The sequence below is a fragment of the Lucilia cuprina genome, chromosome 6 (genome assembly GCF_022045245.1).
Source record: "Lucilia cuprina isolate Lc7/37 chromosome 6, ASM2204524v1, whole genome shotgun sequence".
NCBI classification, from domain to species: Eukaryota; Metazoa; Arthropoda; class Insecta; order Diptera; family Calliphoridae; genus Lucilia; species Lucilia cuprina.
The window spans coordinates 18,373,430-18,400,219 of NC_060954.1; the positions used below are offsets into that span (position 1 = coordinate 18,373,430).

Genomic DNA, 26,790 nt, shown 5'->3' on the forward strand with positions numbered 1-26,790 from the left:
TTCCATTTGACGAATTTAGGCAACGAATTGTTGTCGACTAGTTCGTCGTGCTATACGAAATTCGTCGTTCGTCCCAATTGTGCGTATACCATAATATTTTCAAAAAACAGCTGTTCATTGTTCAAAGTAACTGTCAGTTTATGGGTAGACGGAATAGCATTTATAGGTCCAATGTTTTCAATGATGAAAAAACTAGCACGAAAACTGGAAACAGTTTTCGTGCTAGTTTTTGTTATCAAAATTTTCATTATATTCAAAAATTATAAAATCATTAGGGCGGGTTTCTTACTCCTTAGTTAAACTAGGCTTAACTTGCTGTTAGATTAAACTCGGAACAAATTTAGGCGGACTTTAACCGATGATTGTGTTTTTCAGGTTCAGATTTAAGTTTAGTTAACGTTGTTAGTGTTGCCAACTTTTCACTCAAAAATATAAACAATGAACAGCTGTTTTTTTGCAAACAATACTTATTTAAAATGGAAAATTTTGGAAAAATGTTAAATAAAGATTTAAAACAATAATAAATAAAACAAAACAAAACAGAAAATTGCAATTTACATAAAATATTAAGTTTTTGTTCTTTTGAAATCATTGTTTTATTGTTTTTGTTAATTGTGTTTTCTCACTTATAACTTGAGTTTAATTGGCAAATTACACTCAGTTAAACTAAGATAATAAGGGCGAGTTTTTCTGATAAAGATAATCTTCATTCTTTGGTTAAACCTGGTTTAATACATTTTTTGTGTTTTTCAGTTATCAGTAAAGTTACTTATTATCTTAGTTTAACTGAGTGTAATTGGCCAATTAAACTCAAGTTATAAGTGAGAAAACACAATTAACAAAAACAATAAAACAATGATTTCGGAAGAACAAAAATTTAATATTTTAAGTAAATTGCAATTTTCTGAATTGTTTTGTTTTATTTATTATTGTTTTAAATGTTTATTTAACATTTTTCCAAATTTTTTTCATTTTACAAAAGTATTGTTTGCGAAAAACAGCTGTTCATTGTTTATGTTTTTGAGTGAAAACTTGGCATTACTAACAAAGTTAACTGAGCTTAAATCTTAAACTGAAAAACACAATTATCGGTTAAAGTCCGCCTAAATTTGTTCCGAGTTTAATCTAACAGCAAGTTAAGCCTAGTTTAACTGAGGACTAAGAAACCCGCCCTAAGTAACTTTACTGATAACTGAAAAAACATAAAACATATATTAAACCAGGTTTAACCAAAGAATGAAAATTATCTTTATCAGAAAAACTCGCCCTTAAATTAATCACACTGATCTTTATACTAAATAAAAAGCATTTTGTAATAAAAATTGTTTAATTTCTTTATTTAAACTAAACTTTAAAAGCCATTTTAAATATATTATACTAATATATAATCATTGCGCGTCATAAAAATATTGTTTCATATGTATGTAAACTTTAATCAATCAACTCTTAATTATATAAAATGTGTTTTTATAAAAAAATTGAAACCACTTATAAAACTATAAACTATTTTTTTGTGATAACAATTTTTATTTGATCCCTTCTCGTTGAGGTGTTTAAATTAACATGCTGCAAAGGAAATCAAATAATTAAAATTTATATATTTTATAAAAATTTATAAAAAACTTGATAGAGGAACTTACTCTGGCATTAAGCCATTGTTGGGAGAATGCAAATCAACTTGTACTGTATTTTGATCATTTGTCTCTTGGTTATTTTTTTCTTCCTTCTTTTCTTCCATAAGAATTTTGGGAAAATTATTGGCCATTTCCAAAATATTACGAGCAATACGTTGCTGATCGATTTCACGCTGTTCTTCATGTGAACGTTTTTCATTGTTTTCCGAAATGCGGCCTTGTAGGTTGGGAGGATTCTGGAATTTTAGAAAATTTTTATATTAAAATATTTGATAAATAAAGTTATATCTGATATACATACCTCTTCATCTGTCTGCGAGTCCTGTGGATTAGTCCAAATTTCAGTTCCTGCTGTTTCACTGCCCGAACCCGATGACATTGCTGGCCTGGCAGGTATTAGAGGAGAACGAACACAAACTCTTTAAAATTTAAATACGAATAGAAAACAGTTATTATTGCTTAAGATCTATAACTAGATTATTTTTTTTATTTGATTTTAATAAAAACATCAAAAAAAAATTCACAAGAAAATCACAACACTAATTTCACATTTAATTATTTGGTATAATTTTTGTGCGTTTTGTTTTATCCCTCGTTTCGACATTCTACTTTTGCCAATTTTATTACTCCAGCCCATTATTCTCATTCTCTAGTCTCGATCTAAAACGAGAAATTTTGAAAATGGAACAATGAGCCAGTTAACAATTTAAGTAAGTGATTTCTTTGCTGCGTTACGGAGGGAAAGTATCTTAAGGGCTTAATTTAGGATATGAATGGTTCAGTTACGGCAACAGAATTAAAGAAGGTCTCAGACTCAGACAAGTAATACATTCCTAAGAAATTGAAGATATCTCTAAGAAGAAATATCAGATGTTAAGCCTGTCATATGGCCTACAATATAAATAAAGTAAAGGTGCTGTTGTATCGTCTCAAAAAGGTCCAAAAATATATGTCGAATCCCAGTTGTAATGGAAAAATTCGGATAAAAAGCCAGTTTCGGATTCAACGTAGCTCGAAGTTGACTTCAGAAAAGTAGACTTTGGTCGGCCTGTTTTTTACTGAGATTTAGTTTATTTGAGGTTCTATCCATCTATCAAAAAACTTGAACCTGATCATAGTGATCTTTAATTTACCTTACATTTGAGGGTTATAAAATTTTGAATAAGATCTAGTTTATCCTTGAAGTGTATCAGAAAATGTCCTAAGGTAATAAATTAAAATTGTTTCATTCATCAGCCCTCAAAACTACTCTCACCTTCCGCCTGTCTCTCTTCCCTTAAAACCTAAACTTACTTGTTAACATCCTCCAGTTTCTTAAGTAAACGTTCATTTTCTCGACACACTATCTCCTGATCCCTGAGTATAGTCTCACGCACCGTAAACAAATGATTGTTCTCTTGCCTTAAAGCCTCATTTTCTTGCATATACAATTTCACCAATTCCGCCAATTCACTGCCATCCAGTTCTGGCAAACGTTCCAAATCTACCTTCGGTATAACACCACCATGATCTGTAGGAATTTCCACCATTTCTGAACCCTCAATACCAACTTCTTTAATCGAATTGTGATGTAAATTCAAGGCGGCTTTTAAATGTTCATTCTCCATTTGTAAAGATTGAACATCACGCTTGAGACTAAGTATCAGAGCTTCTCTTGGATCCATCATAATGACTGGTTTAGTACGTATGCGCTTGGCACGCGATGCATAACGTAAGGTATTCAAAGTTTCAGCATAATTATATTGGGCCGGTGAGACACAAGCTATCATAAGAGTAACACCATTACCGGCCAAACTATCGGCTAGTAATTTGGTCAATTGACTGTCTCGATAGGGTATGTGACCAAAACGTTTTTTACTATCGCTTAGTGAGGCAATACAGTAACCTATAGGTAAGTTAATATATATTAGTTATATATAAAGATTTCGATTTGAGATTTCGTATCTAAACTTACCCAATACCATTAAACTTTTATTGATATTATTGGCTTCCTCTAAAGTTTTTCCCTCGCTCATTGTTTTCTTAGTGAGTTCACTTCCAGCTAGATCTACAAAATTGATTTTACCATGTTTCGATAAAAATACTCCACCATCAGTTTGCTGTTCGGATATTATGTGCACCGTTAGTATAGTGTGGGATCGGGAGGAATGATCATTCATGGCATGAGATCCCACAGCTCTGTTGCGCATTCCTAAAATAATTAGAATGTTGAATTAATATTCGACTTCTTGGTCCATAATTGATGCTAACTTCGTATGTTATAAACCTTCGTGAAAGGATTAAATACAAATTTGCCATAACGTCTGTAATGCCTATAGTATAGTTTTACCACCTTATAAAGTATATGTGACTCCTTTTTGTAACGGAGTCGATTTAAGCGTATCTATTTATTTGTCCACATGTATATTGAAATTAGTTAACAGTGGACTTCAGATATCCGCGAGATTCTAAACTTCAATAATTTTATTAAACCTGCATTCTGAGATATAAGCAGAATTCGTAAAGAACCCAAAATGTATTATGATTATTACCCATTTTTCATTAGTTTGTTTCAGAAACAATAGCAGCTATTTCAACGAGTTTTGTTACAAGACTATTTTCATCTAGGGACTAAAATGCTCAATTATAATTAGAATACGTTAATTTATATTTTGCATTTTATGCAAAGTTGATTTTTCGACTTTTCAGTTAATTAAAAGTCGACTTTCAGTATTTTGAAAATAGTCGACTTTTTTTCGACTTTTCCGACTTTTTTCGACTTTTCTGACTTTTTTCGACTATTTTCAACTTTTTGACTATTTCAGACTTATTGACGATTTTCACCTTTTTCCGACTTTTTTTCGATTTTCAACTATTTTCGATTGTTGACTTGTTTGTCTTTTTTCTACTTTTCGACAATTTTAGACTTTTTACGACAATTTTCGACATTTTGCGACTTTTTTAACTTTTTCCTACTTTTTCACTATTTTCGACTTTTCGACTATTTTCGACTTTTTCTAAATTTTCGACTTTTTCCGACTTTTCGAATATTTTTGACTTTTTCCGACATTTTTGACTATTTTCGACTATCTGTCTTTTTCCGACTTTTTCCGATTTTTATTTTCAAAGTCGGCTTTACGATATTTTCCCAGACGATAGTCGAGTTATCGACTTTTTTGGAACAAAATAGTCGACTTAGACAAAATGTCGATTGCTCGATTATTCGAAAGTCGATTAATAGAACCCTACACCATATATGTCTGTTCCCGTGATTGTCAGTTTTGCTGGATGTAATCAGAAATACTAACAAATATATGAAATTTTATTAGCGAAACGACTTATCGTAAAAACATGCAAAACAGATGAGTATATATAATATAAAGTAAATTTTATAGTTTTTTTTTTTTAATTTCATAATTTCTACCTGTAAAGTATTGAAAATGATATAGCAATAATAAAGATATAATAGGTACAATATTAATAACCCTAATTGTTAATTGTTTGTAATAATTCAAAAAATCCTTTGGGGCCTTCTAGTTTTTCAATTAAAATGTCTTGTCATGTAATAAACGCTTTGCCATTTTACAATTGTATTCAAAACAAAATAGAGTTATTAAACATTTATAGGACAAAATTCATAAATGACTATGTATTAGTTTCAAATTGATAAATTAATGCTAAACTAAGTTACTTTTTATGAATACAACTGCTGTAAAACGTTGTAGAGGTGTAATATTGTGTAAAATTGAAATGTGTTGCTATTACACACACAAATATTATTTATATATTTATACTTATTAAGTTCGTTTAGCTTTAACTAATTTTTACTTTAAACAAATTAAATAATTTTATATAATTAATTCAGTGCAAAAATCTCTTAACAAAATTTATTAAAAAATTTTAGTTGTTATTGCTAATAAAATTCTTCAAGTGTAAATATACATTAAATTAAGTAAATAATTGTTAGGTATTGAGTAATAAAAGTTTTATTATAAAATTTAAGTTTTTTATTGTATTAAATGCAACACATGAACATTTTTATAGGTCAGTAAAATGTAATCCCTTTTTACTATAATGACCGGTTTATAAATGCTTATAAACTTACAACAGCTTGTAATGACATGAATAAACAGGTGTCAACAATCGACTAACTTTTTACCTATAGAGAGAAACAAAAATTAGTTTTAAAAGTTGTAATTAGCTTCATTCTCAATATAGCTCATCAAGGTGATTGGTTTTCGGCTTGATCTGTCTACTCTCTGAACCTATTATACAAAGGAATTAATGCAAGTCCGAGAACTACTAAAAAGGCTTTGTTATTTAGACTACATTTCGCGTATATAATATAACCTCAACAATAACTGAATTTTCATATATAAGTTCTGAAATGCAATTGGAATTTTTTTCAAAAACAAACAAAATGTCTGCTCCCGTACTCTCATGGTTGTAAGCTTTTGTCAAAGGCAAGTGATAGGCATCACAAGCAATAAAATATTTCCCTCTCTTTTGCACAAAACGATTTGTTTACCAAACAATTTCAAAATCAAACAAAAGTTGGTATTTGACTTTTTTAAACGTCAAAAGTGACACCTGTGTATACTTTGTGCTTTTGCAATAAGTCGGCACAGAGTATACAAAAGCGTGAGGAGCAAAAGACTTTTCCCCTCACTTTCGCAAAAGACAATTTTAATGTGAATGAAAAGTGAATCCTCTTTATACTTTGGGAAGTTGTTCCCGTACTAAAATATCAAGGTATTTTGTTGCTGTTGCATCAAATGTGTAGAAACTTAGGTTTCTATCGCTCCTTTTGGGCACTCCTTTTCCTCAAGATATTCAGACAATAATTGAAGTACTTCGTGAAAAATTTGACGAATCTAGTTCTATTAGTGTTCCAAACAAACGATGTTTTGTATAAAATAAAACTAGCTAACTAATATAAAACTAACGAACTAAAGTTATTAGTTAGTTAGTTAGATAATAGATAGATAGATAGATAGATAGATAGATAGATAGATAGATAGATAGATAGATAGATAGATAGTTAGTTAGTTAGTTAGTTAGTTAGTTAGTTATTTAGTTAGTTAGTTAGTTAGTTAGTTAGTAAGTTAGTTAATTATTTAGTTAGTTAGTTAGATAGATAGATAGATAGATAGATATATATATATATATAGATAGATAGATAGATAGATAGATAGATAGATAGATAGATAGATAGATAGATATATAGATAGATAGATAGATAGATAGCTAGTTAGTTTGCTAGTTCAACTTACCTTCTTCCAATACCGCCAATAAATCATCTAACTCTTCGCAGTCCACTGTAAAAAGATTTTCCACAAAGAAACCTCCCGACTTTTTGGACCATCGTACTGAGAGAGGTTTACGAGCCGAACCAGGGTTAAGTAAATCGATAACCTGTTAAAAAAAATATATTATTTCCATAGTGAAAACATAATTAACTGACTGCAAAATTTATATTTGAAATCGTTAAAGTTATATCGCAATATAATGACGATAAAACCGAAAATAATGATTTTTCAAATGGCTACACATTAAAAATGTCATATGAATTACAAATTTATCACACTCCCTTAAGCATACAACTTTACAATTCTCAAAGTCATTACACAACTAATTGAATTTGAATCAATAAACATTAAATTAATTAAATTGACCGCATTAACCTAAAATATTTCAATTTCCATTTCCATTGGTCTTTCTTCTTGCTGACAGACAGTTAAAGGGACACTTTTGATATTGACAATTTGTCTGCTTTGATTGAATTTTCCTCAATTTTTAGTTAACTACTTTTAAACTTTTTTTGTTAATTTTCATTCCTGCTCCACTTGCAACGACATGCAAATAATTAAGGCGTGTCTTTCGTAAGTAAATAAAAAAAATTGTTAGATAATTTAAAATTCCACGCAAATTTGTTTTAAACAAATAATCGTTGTAATATCGAATTCCTTATTTTTTGGCACAATATGCTTTAATGTAAACTTAACGTAATGGGAACAATGGTGGTCGGGTCTGACGGAAAATTTAAGTTTCTAGTAATACATTTTTTTAAATTTATTGGTAAAATATTAAACTGTAACCTTGAAATTGTTTTAATAAAGTTAAACAAATTATTAGTTAAAGAATTTAATTATACTAATTCAACAAAGAAATAATTTAATTTTGATTATAGGGTCAATGTACTTTTATAGGAAAATATTTAAAAAACTCTGGCGTGAGCTGTTAAAAATTACATGAAAGAAGAAATATTGATTTTACATAGAATACTTTTTAAATATTTAATTTAATTTAAAGTCAACTTTTCGACTTTTTGCATTTTGGTAAAAGTCTACTTTTCGACTTTTTGCAAAGTCTACTTTTCGACTTTTTGCAAAGTCGATTTTTCGACTTTTTTTTCAGTTAGTTAAAAGTCGACTTTAGGACTTTTTGACTCTTAGTATTTTGTAAATAGTCGACTTTTCGACTATTCAACTCTTTTAGACTTTTCAACTTTTTTCGATTTTTTCCGATTTTTTTTCGACTATTTTCGACTTTTTCTGTCTATTTTCGACTTTTCGACAATAACAGAATTTTTGACTATTTCCGACTTTTTTCGATTTTTCGACCATTTCAGACTTGTCGACGATTTTCTACTTTTTCCGACTATTTTTGATTTTCAACAATTCTCGACAGTTTGACTATTTATAACTTTTTTCGACTATTTCCGTCTATTTTCGACTTTTCGACAATAACAGACTTTTTGACTATTTCCGACTTTTTTCGACTTTTCGACCATTTCAGACTTGTCGACGATTTTCTACTTTTCCGACTATTATTGATTTTTAACAATTCTCGACAGTTTGACTATTTATAACTTTTTTCGACTTTTTCCGTCTATTTTCGACTTTTCGACAATAACAGACTTTTTGACTATTTCCGACTTTTCGACTATTTCGACTTTTTCCTACTTATTTCGACTTTTTCGGATTATTTGAATATTTTAGACTTTTTTTGATTTTTATTTCCAATCGACTTTTTTCGACAAAAAGTCAATTCGACAAAAAGTTCGATTATTCGAAAGTCGATTTATAGAACCCTAATTCTTGGGCCATTTCTAAAAAAAAAACTAGCCGATATTTTGACAACATTTGGCAAAGAATCTATGCAGATTTCCAACGAAAAAGGGACTCAGATTTTGAACACTTTCCAAAGAAAGTCTGGATAAGAATCGAACTATTTTCTTAAGAATATCTTACTAAAGAAAATATAGACTAGATTCTAATTAAATTTTAAAGAAGATATAGCCAAGATACTAAAAATTTAATGAAGAAAATTTGGCTCAGTTTCTAAGAAAATCGGGATCAGATCAGAGCTATTTTCTATAGACAATCTTGACCAGATTCTGGTCTATTTTGTAAAGTAAACTTCTAAAGTAAACCCAGCTCAGATTCTAAACAATTCATAAGGTTAATGTGACCCAGATTCTGATCTGTTTTCTAAAGAAAATCTATCTTAGGTTATTTAGACTCGATTTTGATAATTCTTCTCTAAAAAAATGATTCTTATTTAAGAAAACAGGAGGATGTTATGTATGGAATCTTTAAAATTCTATTGTTCAAATTACTACTCACCCGTTCATTGTAGATTTCCATAAATGATGCCTTCAAAACGTATGATATATCTTGGCGATTTTTGATCAGTAGGAAGAGGTACAAAAACGAACGGAAGATAAGACCATGCCGGCGATCTTTAGGATTTGGTTTACCAATAAACTATTAAATAATTAAAATAAATAAAAAATTCAACAATAAATATTAAAAACTTTAAAACTTACCAAATCGGGAGGTCCGGTTAGTGTATGTGTTTTACCAGAACCGGTTTGGCCATAACAAAATGCTGTACAACTGAAACCCTCAATTGCCATTTCAATAATACGTTTAATACCCGAGTAATCGAGTATATCCTCCTGAGTAGCACCAGGTTCAAAGACCACATTATAGGTAAAAACGCGCACACTTTCACGATTACGACTTTTGGCTGAATCGTGACTTTCAATCTGTAATGAAACAGTTGTAAAGTTTAGAATAAAGTTATGGACATTTCAAACTTACTATAATTTGGCCATTTCCCGGAAATTGTAGTATAGAACCATGTCTATCACGTTTTTCTTTTTCATTTAGGGGTCTTACTCTCACCACCACATTGATATTGTCTTCGGGCGTTGAGGGTTCACTGCCAGTAGATTTTGACGCCACTATTTCCAAAGTATCCGCACTGCCAATTCTATTTAAAGTCAAATTAAACATAATTAATTTCGGTTTAAATCCTTGAGTTTTCGTATTCTTGTGAAATTATTAACTTTAACTTGAACTTGAGATTTTTTCATATGAAAAATGTCTTGGTGTTTTTAATTCATAAATATTCCTAAAACAGTTAAAATATGGAAATTTAACACCCTTGACCAATTGCCGAATTATAAGGCAGTGGTTCTGCAATGTCAAATTCTTGCTTAAAGTAGTTATGCTTTTGTGCTTATTTGTATGTTTTGACGTTTTGTAATGTTTGAGAATCCCTGTCACTGTTTTTCCATTACCAAATATATAAACAACCTTCGTGCGGGAGTAAATTATTCATGGAATATTTGTTTGCTAAATTAGAAAATCGCATTTAGACTTTTGTTTGGGTCTCATGATATGAACAACTGAAGCATGTAAGCGAAAATTCCCAAATGTTAGCGGTGTTATCGACATTAGGGCATACTACATAAAGTAATTCCGTAATTAACTAACAAACTAACTTACTAACTAAATCTGTCTTTTCACAAATCTGTCTTTCACAAGAAAGACAAAAATTTCTACGTATACCGAACCTTGCTTCCTGGGCAAGAAGATACCAGCGACAGACAAAGTTAAGTACTTAGGTGTAATCCTCGACCGAAAATAAAAATGGAGACACCACAAATCTGTCTTTCAAAAAGATACCAGCGACAGATAAAGTTAACCACGTAGAGGATAGGATCAACAAAGCACATCGGTGCCGAGCGATATGTAGGAGAACTATAGGCATGAAATGGGGTTTTTATTCTACTATGACAAATTGGCTTCATAAAAGTGTAATTAGACCTATTCTAGCTTATGCTTCAATAATCTGGTGGACTGCTTTGGACAAAAAGTGTAATATCAAACTACTACAGGGAGTTCAGGGTACATGCGGCTTGGGTATAAGTAGTGACATGTGTACTACTTCAACCAAGGCTCTGGGAACGTTGCTAGATATTCCACCCATTGAAACGTATTTAAGATATGAGGCGGCGCTTACAACCGAACGGCTCTTTACTTTAGCGGTTATAGGACACGTCATCAATGTATACTGGACACATGGGAAGGTGATATACAATCATCGGACGTGCCTGATCGTATACCAGACATAGAATATGTCGGAAACTTTGAAACGCTAGTTCCAGATAGAATGTCTTGGTCAAGCAGAACATTAGAGCAAACACCAGTAGGAATCCGTTGTTACACGGATGGCTCTAAATTGGGGGATAACGTGGAGCTGGAGTTCTATATTGATGATCCAGAAGCAGAAATATACCACCGTTTATTAAATCATAACACAAGCTTGCAGGCAGTATTACGAGCAATAACGGAATGCGTAAATTGGATTAGAATAAATATGGCGACAACAGCGCTTAATATATTTACCGACAGCCAGAAGGTAATCAGGGAGATATCAGGAGACTAAATCTAACCGTATTGGATTGTAAGGAAGCTTTAACTAAATACTATCCCAGAGGTAAGGTTCACTCGGGAGTAGTCGGTAACGAAAGAGCGAATGTTATAGCTTTAAAGGGAAGGGAGCTCGAGGCAGTCAACCTGACAAACGCAAAACCATTTGACGCAACAAAAACTGAACTAAAAATATGGTTGAGAGAATCACATAAGACCTCTTGGAATAATGAAACAGTGGGTAGAACCACGAAAATCCTATAGGGTGACCCTGATGAGAGCAAGTCGAAAAATCTTCTCAAAATGAGCAAGTCTGAAGTTAGTATGATATAACGTATTCTGAGTGGACACACAGGATTACGAGCACATTTATGTAAAATTGGACGTGCGTCCTCTCCACATGCTCTACGTATTTAGAGCATGTGCAGAGGACAGTGAAACTCTGGAGCACTTTCTTTGCCACTGCCAGGCATTTGTCGAAGTTAGATCCAAGTATCTTGGAAGTGATGTTATTCCGGAAATAACATTCCTGACAAACACTGATTGGAAGATTCTTAGGAATTACGTTCAGGAAAATGAGTTTCTGAACACTGAAAAATAATTCATTCAGTTCCCTTTTTTCTCATGATTGGTAACTAACTAACTAAATAACTAACTAACTAATTAACTAACTAACTAACTAACTAACTAACTTACTAACTAAATAACTAACTAACTAACTAACTAACTAACTAACTAACTAACTAACTAACTAAACTTGCGGACTTTAACCGATGATTGTGTTTTTCAGCTATGGATTTAGGATCAGTTAACTTAGTATTGTCAACTTTTCAGTCAAAAACATAAACAATGAACAGCTGTTTTGTGCAAATATTACTTTTGTAAAATGTAAAATTTTTAAAGAAATATGTAAATAAACATTTAAAATAGTAATTATATCTATAAAAGAAATCAGAATATCGATAAAAGAAATTGAATATTAAGTTTTTCTTCTTCCGAATTCATTATTTTATTGTTTTTGTTGATTGTGTGTTCTCACTTATAACTGGGGTTTAATTTGCCAATTACACTCTTTTAAACTAAGATAATAAGTAACTTTACTGATAACTAAAAAACACGAAACATGTCTTAAACCAGATTTAACCAAAGAATGAAGATTATCTTCAAAAGTAGTACAAAGTGAATTTGTTTACCTTCTGTGGAAGTGATGTTTATTGGCTTCCAAAGAAGCGAAAAGAATCCAATTTTTTCAAATTGAACGTATATTGAAATTGTATTGAAATTTTTAAATTAAACCAATTTTATTTTGGAGTTTATTGATAATTTATGAATGTAATATTATTTGAGTCCAATCAATTGTATTCTATTATAATACAATTTCACTTCCTAACAACTTCCAAAAAAAGAACATAAAAATTACTTAATGAGAATGACTTCAGATGTAGTGAATTTGGAATCAAAAAAAGTACATCCCTCCTATGACAAGCCTGTGTTAAAATCATTACCTTTTCAGGTCTTTTTCAGTACGTCCATGGAGTAAATTCTACTTCATTTTTGCTTCTTTGGAAGTTTTTTTTATTGCTGGATTGTACATGCTTGTTTATAAAAACAAAGCAAAGTTACGACTAAAGTCTAATGTTGTTATTGGCTAGAAACATAAAATTAAGCATGTAGGACCTGGAATAAAAGAGAACATATTCAAGGGGACTTTTTGGTACTTTTAACACATCATGGTGAAGGGTATATACGTTTCGGCACAGCCGAATATAAAACATTTAATTGTTTATTTTGGATTTTTTATGAAAAGTATAATGTTTCGAAAAGCCGACTTTTTGCTGCAACTTTAAAACCCCATTAAGTAGCTTTTTCTAAAATTCTCTAACGTCTATGCAAATTCATTCAATGTTAATAATATTGACCATTAAATCCAGACTAATGTTCTCGCTAATCAATTTAAAACAATCTCACATACACCTCAAGTAAACAATAAACACTTGTGCAGACGTCAGGGATTCTAATATGTAGTAGTATAGGTTTTTCCACACCAAAAAAAAAAAGTGTCAGAAAACTCTTCCCGTCATAACATTTGTTGGATTTTCAGTTGCGTGTCTTGTTTGAGTTTTTTGCTTTTTATATCAAATTTTTTTAAATGTTAATGTTAACTTGTTGGTGTTTAATAGAATAAATAGAGAAACTGTCTGGAGGTAGAGAAAGAAAAGGTCTTGTCCACATAATATATATATTTACATAAATATGTATGTATGTGTATTGTAATCATATTACTTTAAGGGTTTTCAACTGGTCATGAATAAATTAATGATATTTCGCTATTATTTTACACTTCATTTACAATTTGTATACAAAGCACATATTTATATTATATATATTATATGCATGTATATGTGAACAGATTAATCATAGTAATGACTAAAATCAAAGCTAAAGTGTTTGATACATCAAATATTTATATACCACTTATAGCGCAATTTCTAGCTCACACTAAAATTTAACATAAGTTTGAAAAATTTCATATAATTTCATCTAAAGTTTTCATCTAAAATACTAAATCGGGGGATAAAAATGTCGCCTCTGTTCATATTCAAAACCAGACAATATTATTATAAAAATAAATATTTATTGAAATAAATTAATAATAATCACTAGTGCAATGATTTGCAGATATTATAAATAAATACAAAAAGTTAAGAAAATAATATTAACAAAAAAAAAAAAAAGAAAAAGAAATTGTTAAAGACCTTGCCCAGAAAGACATTAATGACAAAATCGATTAAATACAACAAAAACATATTATTCAAACTGTCAAATGTTAAAATAAAAGCAATTTCTTGAGATTTTATCTAAAAGAAATGAAAACAACGAAATAGTATATTCAATGACAACAACTTTCAGTTTTCTTTCAGAATTTTATAGGAAATGAACATTTATCTTTCTTATCAAGAAATTGTCTCTATAAAAATTGTTATTATTTATTATTTATGGTAATGAAAGAACAAGTTCTTTAATTAACTGTTCAAAATTGAATTTTTTATTAAATGAATAATGAAACTATTCTTTAAATAAAATATTTTTATAACAATTTTAAAGAATTTTTAAAATCTAATGTAAATTTTGTATTTGATAACATTTAAAAAGTCTGGAATTCAATTTATAATTGTTCGATTCACAATCGATGCTGTAATCTTGTAGCGTTGTAAGTCATAAAAATTTTTCAAATAAAATTTTATGAAACAAAAAGAAATCAATAATAAAAAATTACGACATACTACGATACAACCATACAACACCAAATGTGAATTGGACAAATATATTTTATTCACAATTACTTGAACTATCTAATCTCTTGACCATTGCTTAACATCCGAGATGCAGAAATATCATTTCCGTTAATAACTACACATGTGGAATGACCCCTGTTGATTCTGCAACAGCACCTATAGACGTAACGGATTCGTTCTTCGAATTACGAATCCACTAAATAAGCCGAGTACTTTTGTTACACACAAAGAACAAATTGTAGTTAATCTGGTATCGAACTTATCCAGAATAAAGTAATTTAACCAACCGGTACAAGGCATAGTCTAAAAATCTTCCCTGTGGACTAACGATTTCCTTGATACCAGATTATATGGTACTCATATGAGTTGACCTTAGGTTAAATCATTCTAGGGAAAGGCGGAGGATACATTTGATACCACAATATAACATCAACATGAGAAAAATTATCAAGCCCCAGGGGACTATCCCTGTATATGCTAAAATCAGTTTCTAGAAGACAGAAGGCGAGATCCGACATGCTATTTTAATAGTTTGATCGGTTCATTTCATTGACAGTAACCTCCAAAAAGGTCGTTTTCAAAAAAAAAAAAACGCATGGCTGATAATGTTGGTCCATCTAATTTGGGTGATGTAAAATACAGTGCGATGCCCGATTGACTAAAAACACCGGTGTCGAAAGAAGCATTTAAGTATCTTGGTTATCTGAAACAGTGTAAGACATACTTCATTCCATGTTAGCTTTTTACTATTTACACAACTTCGAAGCCTATATTGGAGCTACTTATCGGTGACAGTAGGACATCCAACTCTATTGACTCACTAAAGCAACGTGCGGTATATTTCACTGTTCTATCGATACTACAATGAAATGTGTTCCTCGGAAATTAAGGAACTCGTTCGTATATTTTTACGCAGCACACAACTCTCATCAAGAACACAACGAATAGTTGTCGATTGGCCAGTGAACCGCAGACCACATTGCAGGGAATATTCATTCTTCAGCTGCACTGTTCGTATGTAGAACAAACTTCCTTCAGACATATTCCCCGTCACTTTCGATGTGAAAAGGCTTAAACCAAATATACACAAACACTACTCTCTCTATCCTCCCTTCCACAACATATGAAATGAAATTCGAAACAAATACGAGTAATTGATGTAAGATTAATTCCAAATATCACCCTGATTTTTATAGCGTATGTCATTCCTTCTATGACATACGCTTTGATCTTAGGTATAAAATATTCGGCATAACCGAATAAAACTTTATCACCTTCTCTCAGTCGGAAAATACATGTTTAGCCCTGTGAACACCATATTCTCAGTTGGAAAATACACATTTAGCCCTGTGAACACCATATTTATTCTAGTCCAATTTACCTATTCCGTCCGGACTACTGTCTGGAAGCTTGTGTTGTGATTATATAAACTGTGTTGTGATTATGTAAACGATTGCAGAGCGTTGGTTGATATACTACTCATGCCACCACTTTCTCCCCGGGGGCATGTTACCTTGATGAAACCTCCACCTTGGTGTTATTACAATCCCGTGGAAAAAGGGGTGTTTCCCCCGATCTCAGTCTGGACGGGACTATAAATTGGTACAGTCTACTGCCTGGCTTAGCCCTTGCATATATATGATACCATTGAATTTTCCTTCCTTGTCCAGATATGTTCGGAGTATATTCTGTTCATATCAGAATTACCGCAGTATGTCCTGGCGAGTAAGAACAAAGGCTTATTTGATGGATTCGTACTTCGGTCTACCGGATACGTCTCTAGGTGCTGTTGCCGAATTAACAGAGGCCATCCCATCTGTGTGGTTGTAGTGATGTTTTTACATCTCGGAAGTTAAGCAACGATAGTTCGAGTACTTCAACAAAGTGAGGCACAATCCATGTACAAAAATTGCCACCTGAGTTCTTCATTGAAGGATTCAGGGGCGGTGGTAAACTGTTGTTCAAGTCTACATTATGCCAGGTACTCATGTAAAGCACTTGACATTCATGCTACCACTTATACCAGCATTTACACTGAACTCCGTGTATCAAATATCAATATCAAATTACATATTATACTTTTAGTTCAATATTATTGAAGCATAAGCCAGAATCGGTCTAATTACACTTTTATAAAGCCAATGTGTCAGAGTAGGACTAAGACCCGATTTCATGACTATAAGTAATATCCTGCAAAGATCTGCCTTGTTGATTCTTCTTTCTTGTAAAAAGACAGATTTTCGCCTTCGATGTTAATAACAGTTTTCTATCAAAGGATTCACCTATGTATTGGACAATTTCGTTTAAGGCGGTTTCCCCCCGATCGTACCTTTTTTTGCTTATATTGGAGGTGTGGTACACTGACTAATATACTGATTATAACCACACTATCTACAATCATTTCCAAGGTTTTAAGTGGGAAGAGTGTAAGACTTATCGGTCGGTAGGATAAGCGTCTCATAGTTAGGTTTCCCTGGTTTGGGTATCCTAAAAATGTTGTGAATATCTGTGACAGATGTACGGAAACCGGCCCCGCCTCCAACTGCGGTAGAAAGTCGTCCGTCCTGTAACTATATAGGATACAATTTTTGGGTTTTGTCTTAAATTTTCAATTCCATTTTCACTAAGGGTTATTTAAAACAGATAAAATATGATGTTATCTCAAGTACATTTTGTTTTGTTAACATTTTCTTTTGTTCTTAAAAGGAGTTTTAGAACAAGTTCAGTTCATCAAAATAGGGAAATAGTTTAACTTTCCCTTCCGCAATATAAAAGTAAATACAACACGACTACAATTTATAATAATAATAATTGTGAAAGGTAATTATTATAAAGAATAAAATATAAAAAAAAACAAAATAAATGAGAATTTGTATCATTAATGTAAAAAAATACCGTTTATCATTTTTAAAAAGAGGGTGAAAGTAAAAACAAAATATGTTAAAATTACGGGGGAAAACAATATTTGTTAAAATTGTTGGAAATCCATAAAATGTCTAATGGAAGAGGAAACAAATGAATGTAAATTGTTCACACACTTTTAGTTAAACGTACTAAATAAAAATAAGATGGATTGTCTACTTAATCGATGTACCCTACACCAACATTCAGGGTAAGTTCATTTGCTTGCAACATTTTAGAAATATTGGTCTGAACTTAATTTGGAAAGTAAAAACTTATTATCGAATAATTTTACTTGACCACACAGTCCCACATTCAAATAATATTGAAAATGATTCAGAATTGAAGCAAATCTATTAACTTATTATAGCTAAAGTGCATTAAAAATTCAGCTCTGCCGATTATAACATTTTCATTTTCGTTATTATTTTATTCTTAAGAAATACAACTAAACTAAATAACTATAGACTAATGTATGCCTAAAATTGTTGTTTTGTCAATAATGTTTTATGTGGTTGTGGGTAGTGTTTGATTCAGGCACGTTATACGGATGTCAATAACACAATCACTAATGATAGACAGACTGACTATTGAAGGATTATTTTACTGGTATATGGGTTAAATAAATACTAAATTACCAAAAACATGAACATTCAAATTGTCTAATTTTATATGAAAAATTATTGTTTTGTTTAGTTTGAGGCAATTTAGTTAAAAGTGTTTATGTCCTATTTCCTACGTTTGAACTTAAAAAAGCACTTTATATTGCAGACCATTAGAAACATACAAATATATATACATATGTATGCATGTTCCTTTGTATTTATTCCGGGTATTTATTATATTCTAGTGTGCTTTCGGTAGGTTGGTAGCTCTCTATAGATATGATAGAAGTACACGATCCATTAAGGTTATCGCAAAATGAATTCTCTGCATACATTGTTGGACTACATGATCCGTTTAGTAGTAGTACTAAAGCTGGCTTTACACGATCACACAAATAATATGATCTGTCAAAATTTTGTGTAGAAGAGTACGGATGGGATCGTCTAAACGCAATATGTAATGAAACCATCTCATTTTTGTAAACTAACTAACTAACTAATTAACTAACTAACTACCTACCTAACTATCTATCTATCTATCTATCTATCTATCTATCTATCTATCTATCTATCTATCTATCTATCTATCTATCTATCTATCTATCTATCTATCTATCTATCTATCTATCTATCTATCTATCTATCTATCTATCTATCTATCTATCTATCTATCTATCTATCTATCTATCTATCTATCTATCTATCTATCTATCTATCTATCTATCTATCTATCTATCTATCTATCTATCTATCTATCTATCTATCTATTAAAACTACGAAAATAGGGGTTCTTACCGGGTGTTGAAGGTGTTTACCAAACTTCAAAAACATTCTTGTTCTACTCGAACCTTTTTGAAAAATAGTTTATTTCCACTCATTTTGTTTTTTATTATTGTTTTGCCACACTGTGTTATTAATTGGCAATTAAATGTCAACTTAAAACTTAAAACCCCGTTTTGAATCGGAAATCCAACCTTTATATAGAGATTTCCTCGATGTGAGTATATCAAACTTTTCTCTATAGGGTATTGGAATAGAAGCTAGAATGCCAGGAAGTCCTTATAGGCATTTCGCAATAGATTTCTGTAACTTATTTTTAAAATACAATTAAAAATGAATTGTTATTGCAAAATTGACATATTAACTTGATCAGATTAAGTGACCTGCTCTCGTTTCAAAAGTTATAAAACGAACAAGTTCGTTTAAAAAATTGACACATATTCCACGAATATGTTACAGATTGATTAAGATATTTGAATCCACAATTATAAACGCGCCTTAATTATAGTACTACTATCTATAATAATAGTGCCAAAACTAAATATTAGTTTTAATTATTTTTAAAATTGATGGTCTGTTTTGGTATAAAAAAATTTCGCAAATCCCTTCTTGTTAGTATTCAAAGTTTATATGTATACATAAGGATGTATGTATATAATAATCGCGTGTCTTTTTTTTCGTAATATTTGTATACTTTATGAAATTTTTATTGATTTTTCTTTTCATATAATATTTTATATTATTCTATTTTAACTATTTTCCGCTTTTTTCACATGTTGATTTTGTTTATAAAATTACCGACATACATTTTACATATAGGCCGTATTAACCATGTTGATTTATAAAGTAAAATATAATGTAAATAAAAATTGCATTAACGTTTCATTATTTTCAATTAAAGGCAAACATTTCATCATGACACTTTTACAATACGTTACATTTTAAAATTATTTTGATTCGTGAACAACTTTGACGTCGATACAAAGTTAAACTTAACACTTGCACTAGTTGACAGCTGTGATTGGCAAATATTTAAAAAAGGGTTTTTTAGGGCAACAATGAAAATAAAATATAAACGGTTTTTTTAAAGAAAATTCACACTCATAATTTCTTTGAAAATGTTGCCAACTTTGTCATTATACAATACGAGGCCAAATTATACTAAAATAATAGAAAAGTTTGTAAGGAAAGTACTGTAGAGTAGACTATAGTCTATAGTCTAGTATAGACTAGACTATAGATTAGACTATAGACTAGACTATAGACTAGACTATAGACTAGACTATAGACAAGACTATAGACTTGACTATAGACTTGACTATAGACTAGACTAGACTATAGACTAGACTATAGACTAGACTATAGACTAGACTATAGACTAGACTATAGACTAGACTATAGACTAGACTATAGACTAGACTATAGACTAGACTATATACTAGACTATAGACTAGACTATATACTCGACTATAGCCTAGACTATGGACTAGACTATAGACTAGAAATTTTTTGGTGGTATCGGGCTTTTATCGTTGTCAAAAAATACTGCAAAATTTAGTATATTACAGAGGTCGTAATTTTAGACTGCTTTATTGTAACCGATGTATTTCTAGTAATTTTAAACCTCCATATTGTGTAGGAATTGGTACAAATCATTGCTTCCATAAAGATCTTATTTCTGATAATCAAACGTTGAAAAATGCGTTATGTATATAAAACGGAATTATAGAATTTAGTTACGATAACGCGTGTCACTTCTACATGTCTCGATTAACAGTAAAATGATGGACGTTATCTAAATTTGTTAAAGGACGCGAAAATAATTAATATTTTTTTATAATTTAGCATTTACTGGTTCTAATTAAAACGAATTATTAATGTTTATAATTACTTATTATAGTTTTTTCATAGCAAAATGAAACACCATTAAGTTCTTATTACTAATATAAATGTAATTGTTTGAAAATTAAGAATATTCATCAAGGGATGAGGATTTGATTGAGTTATTAGATATTAAACAATTCAAAATTGTTTGTCCCAAATAAGTACAAGTAGGCTCACTTTTACATGATATTATACCATAAATATATATACGCTTGGGACTATTATAGCAAACAAGAGAAGTGTTTAATGATCGACATTTGATTATTACTGAAGTTCGTCTAAAGCTGAAGGCTGTATGAAGGTCTCAGTAGAAAAAGATTCAATAATTTATACACTTATGAAGTCTCCTTTAAGTTTTCTTATCCACTTAGGAACTGAATTGATTAACTGGACATAGTTTCATATCAGTTCATTGGGTCTTATATATTGATATTTATCAGAATGTCTGTAAGCGAAATAGGGTGTAGTAGGAATCTAATGGAATCCAAAAGGTAATGCTAGAGTAGGTTTAATGATTCTGAGACTCCACGACCTAATCGGCAAGTGCAGCATGAATATCAGACGAAAAATCGAAAGGTTAAGAGAAGTGCAAGGGTGTACAGGAAGATCAAAAGAAGTTATCAAAAGAAGTTCAAAAGGCCGGAGAAACAAATTGATTCAAAGACCTCTAACGTGTTACTGGTTGTAACCACCACTACATAAAATTTCTAAGGAACGATAAGGTCTATGCCAAAGATCAACAAAGGAAGTTATAGGAGGCCTATTACATGATAATGTTGTCTGTAAAACCAACGACAAATGCCAAAGTATATAATTGATATCCAGTGCATTGTATATCTGATATCTGAAAAGATAATTTGACTTATTTAGCAATTAAAGTCCGGTAAATCTGATGGAATTTCTCCCAAAAATTTGAAAAAGATGTGATTCTATAACCGCTAATTGTGAACTTTTGGTTAAACAGAAAAAGGGGGATTTGCAAGATTGCTCAAACTGGAGGGAAGATCATTGCCAAGTTCTTCATAAGCACTTCGCAATCGTTATCTAAAGCGTGAATAGAGCAGGTTTTATAGGTCATGTATTGATCACATCTACAAAGTCGGTAGAATAAAGATCAGCCCTTTACTTAGTGTTCGTGTACTTCAAACTTTTGATACAATGGATTAAATTGTGATATTTGAAGTCCTAAGATTCCAAAGTGCCCCTGATAAGAATAAGACTCATTACAAAGCTAAAATTTTCATTTTTCATTTTTTTGTTGTACTTCCGAAAGTAGCTATTTTACCCATCTTTTGAAGAAAAGATTATTACTTTCTACTAATATGACACCATCTGGTTGACTCAAAAATTGTCACATTATTGTCCCATAGTATTCTAGAGAGTAGACACTTGAAATTTTTACATATTAGGTCCATTAATATCTTACCACCTGGCTGACTTCAATTCGTATGTTTTTGGTCTTTCGTCACAAATAAACTCTTTGTAATCGAGAATGAAGACAGTCGTCACTTAAGTGCCCCTTTGTAAGCGAGAGCGGAGGCAATCGTCTCTTTACTGTCTCTAAGTAATCTAGAGATTAGAGTCTTAAAAGTTGTTTTCGTTTTATTGAACTTCCGAAAATAGTTATTTTACCCATCTTTTGGAGAAATGATTGTTACTTTCTATTAATATATCACCATCTGGTTGACTTAAATTTATATCAATCGTCACATTGATGTTCCATAGTATTCTAGAGAGGAGACACTTGACATTTTTAACCTTTATTTTCATTAATATCCTACCACCTGTTGGCTCCGATTCGCATGTTTTGGGCCATTCATCAAGAATAAAAGTAAATAGTCACTATCCTAGAAAACGTCCATGTCCCAGGTTTATAGCAAGAAAAGTAGCCACCACAAATGGTAGGTTAAGTGGTCAGTTGGGATTGTCCTGTCGAACAGCTGGTGAAAGACGAAATAGAGCCGACGTAAAGGGAAATCACTGTCTTTTTCGGATGTATTGACTCTTTTGTCGAACTGCTGGACAAATTCGTGGAAATTTATGAATGTATGCAAGTCTACATAAAATATTATTTTGAATGTTTAAAGGTCAGAAAACATCAGACATTGTCTAAAGTGTAGGAGTCGAAATTATAGGAAGCCTTTTCACTACATATCATTATTATTATTATTGTTATTATTCATATATGGAATTACATGTTATTATTGTCCCACTCTTTGTTTTTTATTATTTATTATTTTTTTCTATTTATTTAATTTTATTAAAGCTGAAAAATATCGAAAAAAAACATGTCGAAAGTATAATATTAAAATAACACAAATAGAAAGTAAATAAACAAAAATAATAAAAATAACAATTTTACTTGAAGACAACTACCGATTGATCGATTAAGAAACAATTAAGGGTTATTAAAAAGATATAAAAGAAAATATTTATGTTCACATATTTGTACATATTTATGTGTAAACTATTATCCTTGTAAGCACTTATTTGAAAGAGTATTTGGATTAACCACCTAATAGTTTTATAAATAATCGAGGTAGTTCTTTTAGATAGTATGCATTTCTCCCAATTGTTTAGCTGGATAGAAGTCATTTATTTTATTTCCCTGGAAAATATTAACCAATAAAATCGTTGCTCTAATACAGTTTAATTATGTGTTAAAAAAATTATTCAATATTGAAAAGTAATATGGTGTTTTTTTTTTGACATTTGAAATGGATTTGTTTATTATTAATGATTAACGGTTTTATTTTATATACATATGTACATATCTTTCGTTATTTTAAATTAATTAATCAAATCAATTACAAAACCTTTTCTAAATCATTTTCCGAATTCTTATTTCAATAAAAATGTCACTTTAATTTTAAAATATGTTTTATTAGTTTAAATGAAATCCTTCACTTCATCTTATACATATTTTCAGATAGGAAGCAGGAAACAAACACTAAGTAACCCAGCAAAAATAAAGCGAAGTACTTCCAAAAGAATAACATTTATCACCACTTCAAAAGTAGCACTAAGTGAATTTTATTTACCTTTTGTGAAAGACCTTTAAAAATCAAAAATTTTTACCCTAATGGAGACTATTTCAAACTCAGAGCGTTATTACTCTGATGGAGACCATTAAAACTCTTCGAAAATTTAAGATTTCCCAGCAAACAAAAAAGAACTTCTAAAGAAGCGAAAAAGAACTAGAATTTACTCCAGAAGTACTGAAAAAAGACTTAAAGAAGTGATGATTTTAACACACGCTTGTCATAGGAGGGACTTTTTAATTTCACTAAGTCTGAAGTCATTCTCAGGAAGTAATTTTTATGTTGATGAAAACAATATATAACTGCACAGAAACCCAGCTAGCGTCTGAAGTTTTGATCACATTGAGCCCATTTTCGATCATAAATCATACATTCGTCAGAAAGTTGTACTCTACTCGCGGCTTTTCTAAAGGAGTATTTTATGAGTTCCACTTCAGATCAGTACCGATGTATTTTTATATCTATTTTTAGTGATTTGTGAGTCGAAATACTGGTCGTTTCTTTGAATCAAATTTTAGTAATTTTCGATCCTATTCTGAATCATTTTTAAGTTTGTTACAAACAAATAAGAAACAAGTAAGAAATAGTAGACAGGCGAGGCCGACCATATAGTACTCTATAGCAGTTACAATAAGTAAAATGTGAATTAGTTTTTATAAAAAAAACATTTAAGTTGAATTGTACATTGCCTCAGATATACTTAAGCCATTTATTGTTGAATAAAACTGTGGACACTTAAGTGTAGAAGTTAAGTCATGAACTTTCGGGTTCAGTTGTATGGGGACTGGGTGAAAAAATTGATCGATGTTAACCGTTTTTAATAGGCTTCGTACCATAGAAGATCATGTGTCAATTTTTATTAATTTATCTCCAAAACTGCGACCTGTAGTTTGATTAAAAGGTTTACAAGCCCTATTCGGGGGTTTAGTTATATGGGGACAAGGTGAAATAATGGACCGATATTCGTCCCTGGGATAATAGAAGATCATGTACCAAACTGCATTGAATTATCTTCAAAATTGCGACCTGTAGTTTGATGATCATAGCTAAATCGACTCAATAAATGATTCTGAGCCGATTGGTATACTTTAAGGTATAGAACCAACATTATTGTGCGTCACCAACTTAAGCGTTTAAATGAAACCCCTTATATGAACCCTTTATCTGGATCATTTCCGAATCTCTTTTTAAGCTCGCAACTTTTTAATCACTTTTCGGTCTTCTTAATCATCCAACAAACTTCCAAACGCTAGTTGGGAAGCCAAACAACAAACACAAACCTGATCTTCCTTCAAAATAACACAATGTTTTATTTTGCAAAAACAGCTGTTCATTTGTTTAGTTTTTATCCGAAAAGTTGGCAATACTAACAAAGTGAACAGTTCTTAACTCAATCATTGTTTAAAGTCCGGTTAAATTATGAGAGTAACTCACGATTAAGTTCTTTTATAATTTCTAAGTATTAGTAGATTTTAATTAATTAATTTTCAGTATATTTTAAAGCCAATAGTTTATAAATATATAATTAAATACAAAAACAAACTAAAAAAAGAAAACAAAACATCAAAAACATATAATTACCGTTGACTAAGTAATTTACTTACTTAAAAAGTAACGGTCAAGTATTTTTTTCTATACACTTTAAAGCAAATCTTATAAAACATTTTTGTATGCAATTTAAAAGTATTTAAGTATTTCTTTATATAAAAACAAATTCTCTAAGTGTAAAAATTTTAAGGACATCCACGTGTTCTAAACAGAGTTTATTGAGCTTTTGTAGAAAAACATTTAGAAAGAAAAATAAAACATAAAAACCAATAATTGAAGAAAACTTAGGATTTCAAACTATTTTGTTAATTAACTATAAATAGAAATTAAGAAGAAAAAAAACTAATAAAATTATGTACTCAAAACAAGTCCCCAAAAAACCCCACTCAAGACATTTGTTTTTTATTTAATTATTTATAAACTCTATTCGTATGTAAATGAACTGCGTGTTAAATACAAATACACGCATTTAAATGAATTTCTTTTTTTACTTACTCATTCTCTCGAGAACGTAAGAAAACCGGAGTATTTCTAGAACCTGAACTGCCCACTGATTGTTTTTGGGGACTAACACGACGCATACCATTTATAAGACTGCGTGAACGTGGTCCAATAGCACCATGTTGCTGTTGATCACGATTACGAGAATTTGGTGTAACCGATTTGCCACCTGTAGAACGACGTCCCTTTTGGTTGGTGGGACGACCACGCCCACCACTGGAACCTTTATAACTACCACTACTACTGCCACCGCTGCTATTAAGCTGTGGCACACTCGAGGCGCGAGTAACCATTTTTATTTTTCAATATTTTATTAGCAGTCGAATTGTTTTTAATAATTTTTCAATTAAAAATTTACATCATTTTTATCGTTTAAAATGGTTTCATACATTAATTTAACATTATATTTAATTCACACTAAAAAAAAAAATAAAATAAAATAACACATTTTCACGTTCCGTTACATTTATTTTAGTAAATTACATGAGAATTGCGTTGTAATTATGACGTATGATTTTTTAATTTCAAATGCCACGAGGGAGGATTTTAATGACCGTCTTTCGTTTGTCAATTAATTGTGTATTTTTTTTTTATTTTCTTTTTTTGAAATTTAACCGCCGTTTTCTAGTTTTTTTGTAGTGCTCTTTACAAAATGTCAACTCGTACTAATTTTCCCGCTACAAATGGTCAGTATATTAATATCCTTTTTTCTAGTTTTGTTATATATTAGTGTATGTGTGTGTGCGTGTCCTTTTTAACGTATTGAGATTTATGGTAATTTTTCTAATAAAAACTCTCCTGAGCACCTAATAACTGCGGGGTTGACCATAACTATGGATTTAATAGTGGTCGTTTATATACAGTGATGTTTGGATAAAATGAATTAATGAATAAAT

At 30.7% G+C, this 26,790-nt stretch overlaps 1 protein-coding gene across 1 annotated transcript; it reads right to left on the bottom strand.

The window, feature by feature from the left end:
• Window positions 1-1,363: 1,363 nt before the first annotated feature.
• Window positions 1,364-26,264, bottom strand: LOC111679746 (kinesin-like protein KIF12). The gene is made up of 10 exons (XM_046954998.1): window positions 25,889-26,264; window positions 9,722-9,893; window positions 9,445-9,666; window positions 9,242-9,382; window positions 6,887-7,028; window positions 3,589-3,825; window positions 2,928-3,519; window positions 1,936-2,053; window positions 1,641-1,870; window positions 1,364-1,566 (listed from the first exon to the last, which is right to left on the bottom strand). The coding sequence occupies exons 1-10, from the start codon at window positions 26,185-26,187 to the stop codon at window positions 1,554-1,556; spliced, it is 2,166 nt and encodes a 721-aa protein (XP_046810954.1). The 5' UTR covers window positions 26,188-26,264; the 3' UTR covers window positions 1,364-1,553.
• Window positions 26,265-26,790: the final 526 nt, after the last annotated feature.

Coding starts and splice junctions, on each gene's coding strand:
- LOC111679746 (XM_046954998.1), bottom strand. CDS start 26,187: ATGGTTACTCGCGCCTCGAGTGTGCCACAGCTTAATAGCAGCGGTGGC. Junction 7,029..9,241: donor TGGAAATCTACAATGAACGG/GTGAGTAGTAAT, acceptor TTTTTTTAACAG/GTTATCGATTTACTTAACCC. Junction 3,826..6,886: donor ATTGGCGGTATTGGAAGAAG/GTAAGTTGAACT, acceptor TAATTATTTTAG/GAATGCGCAACAGAGCTGTG.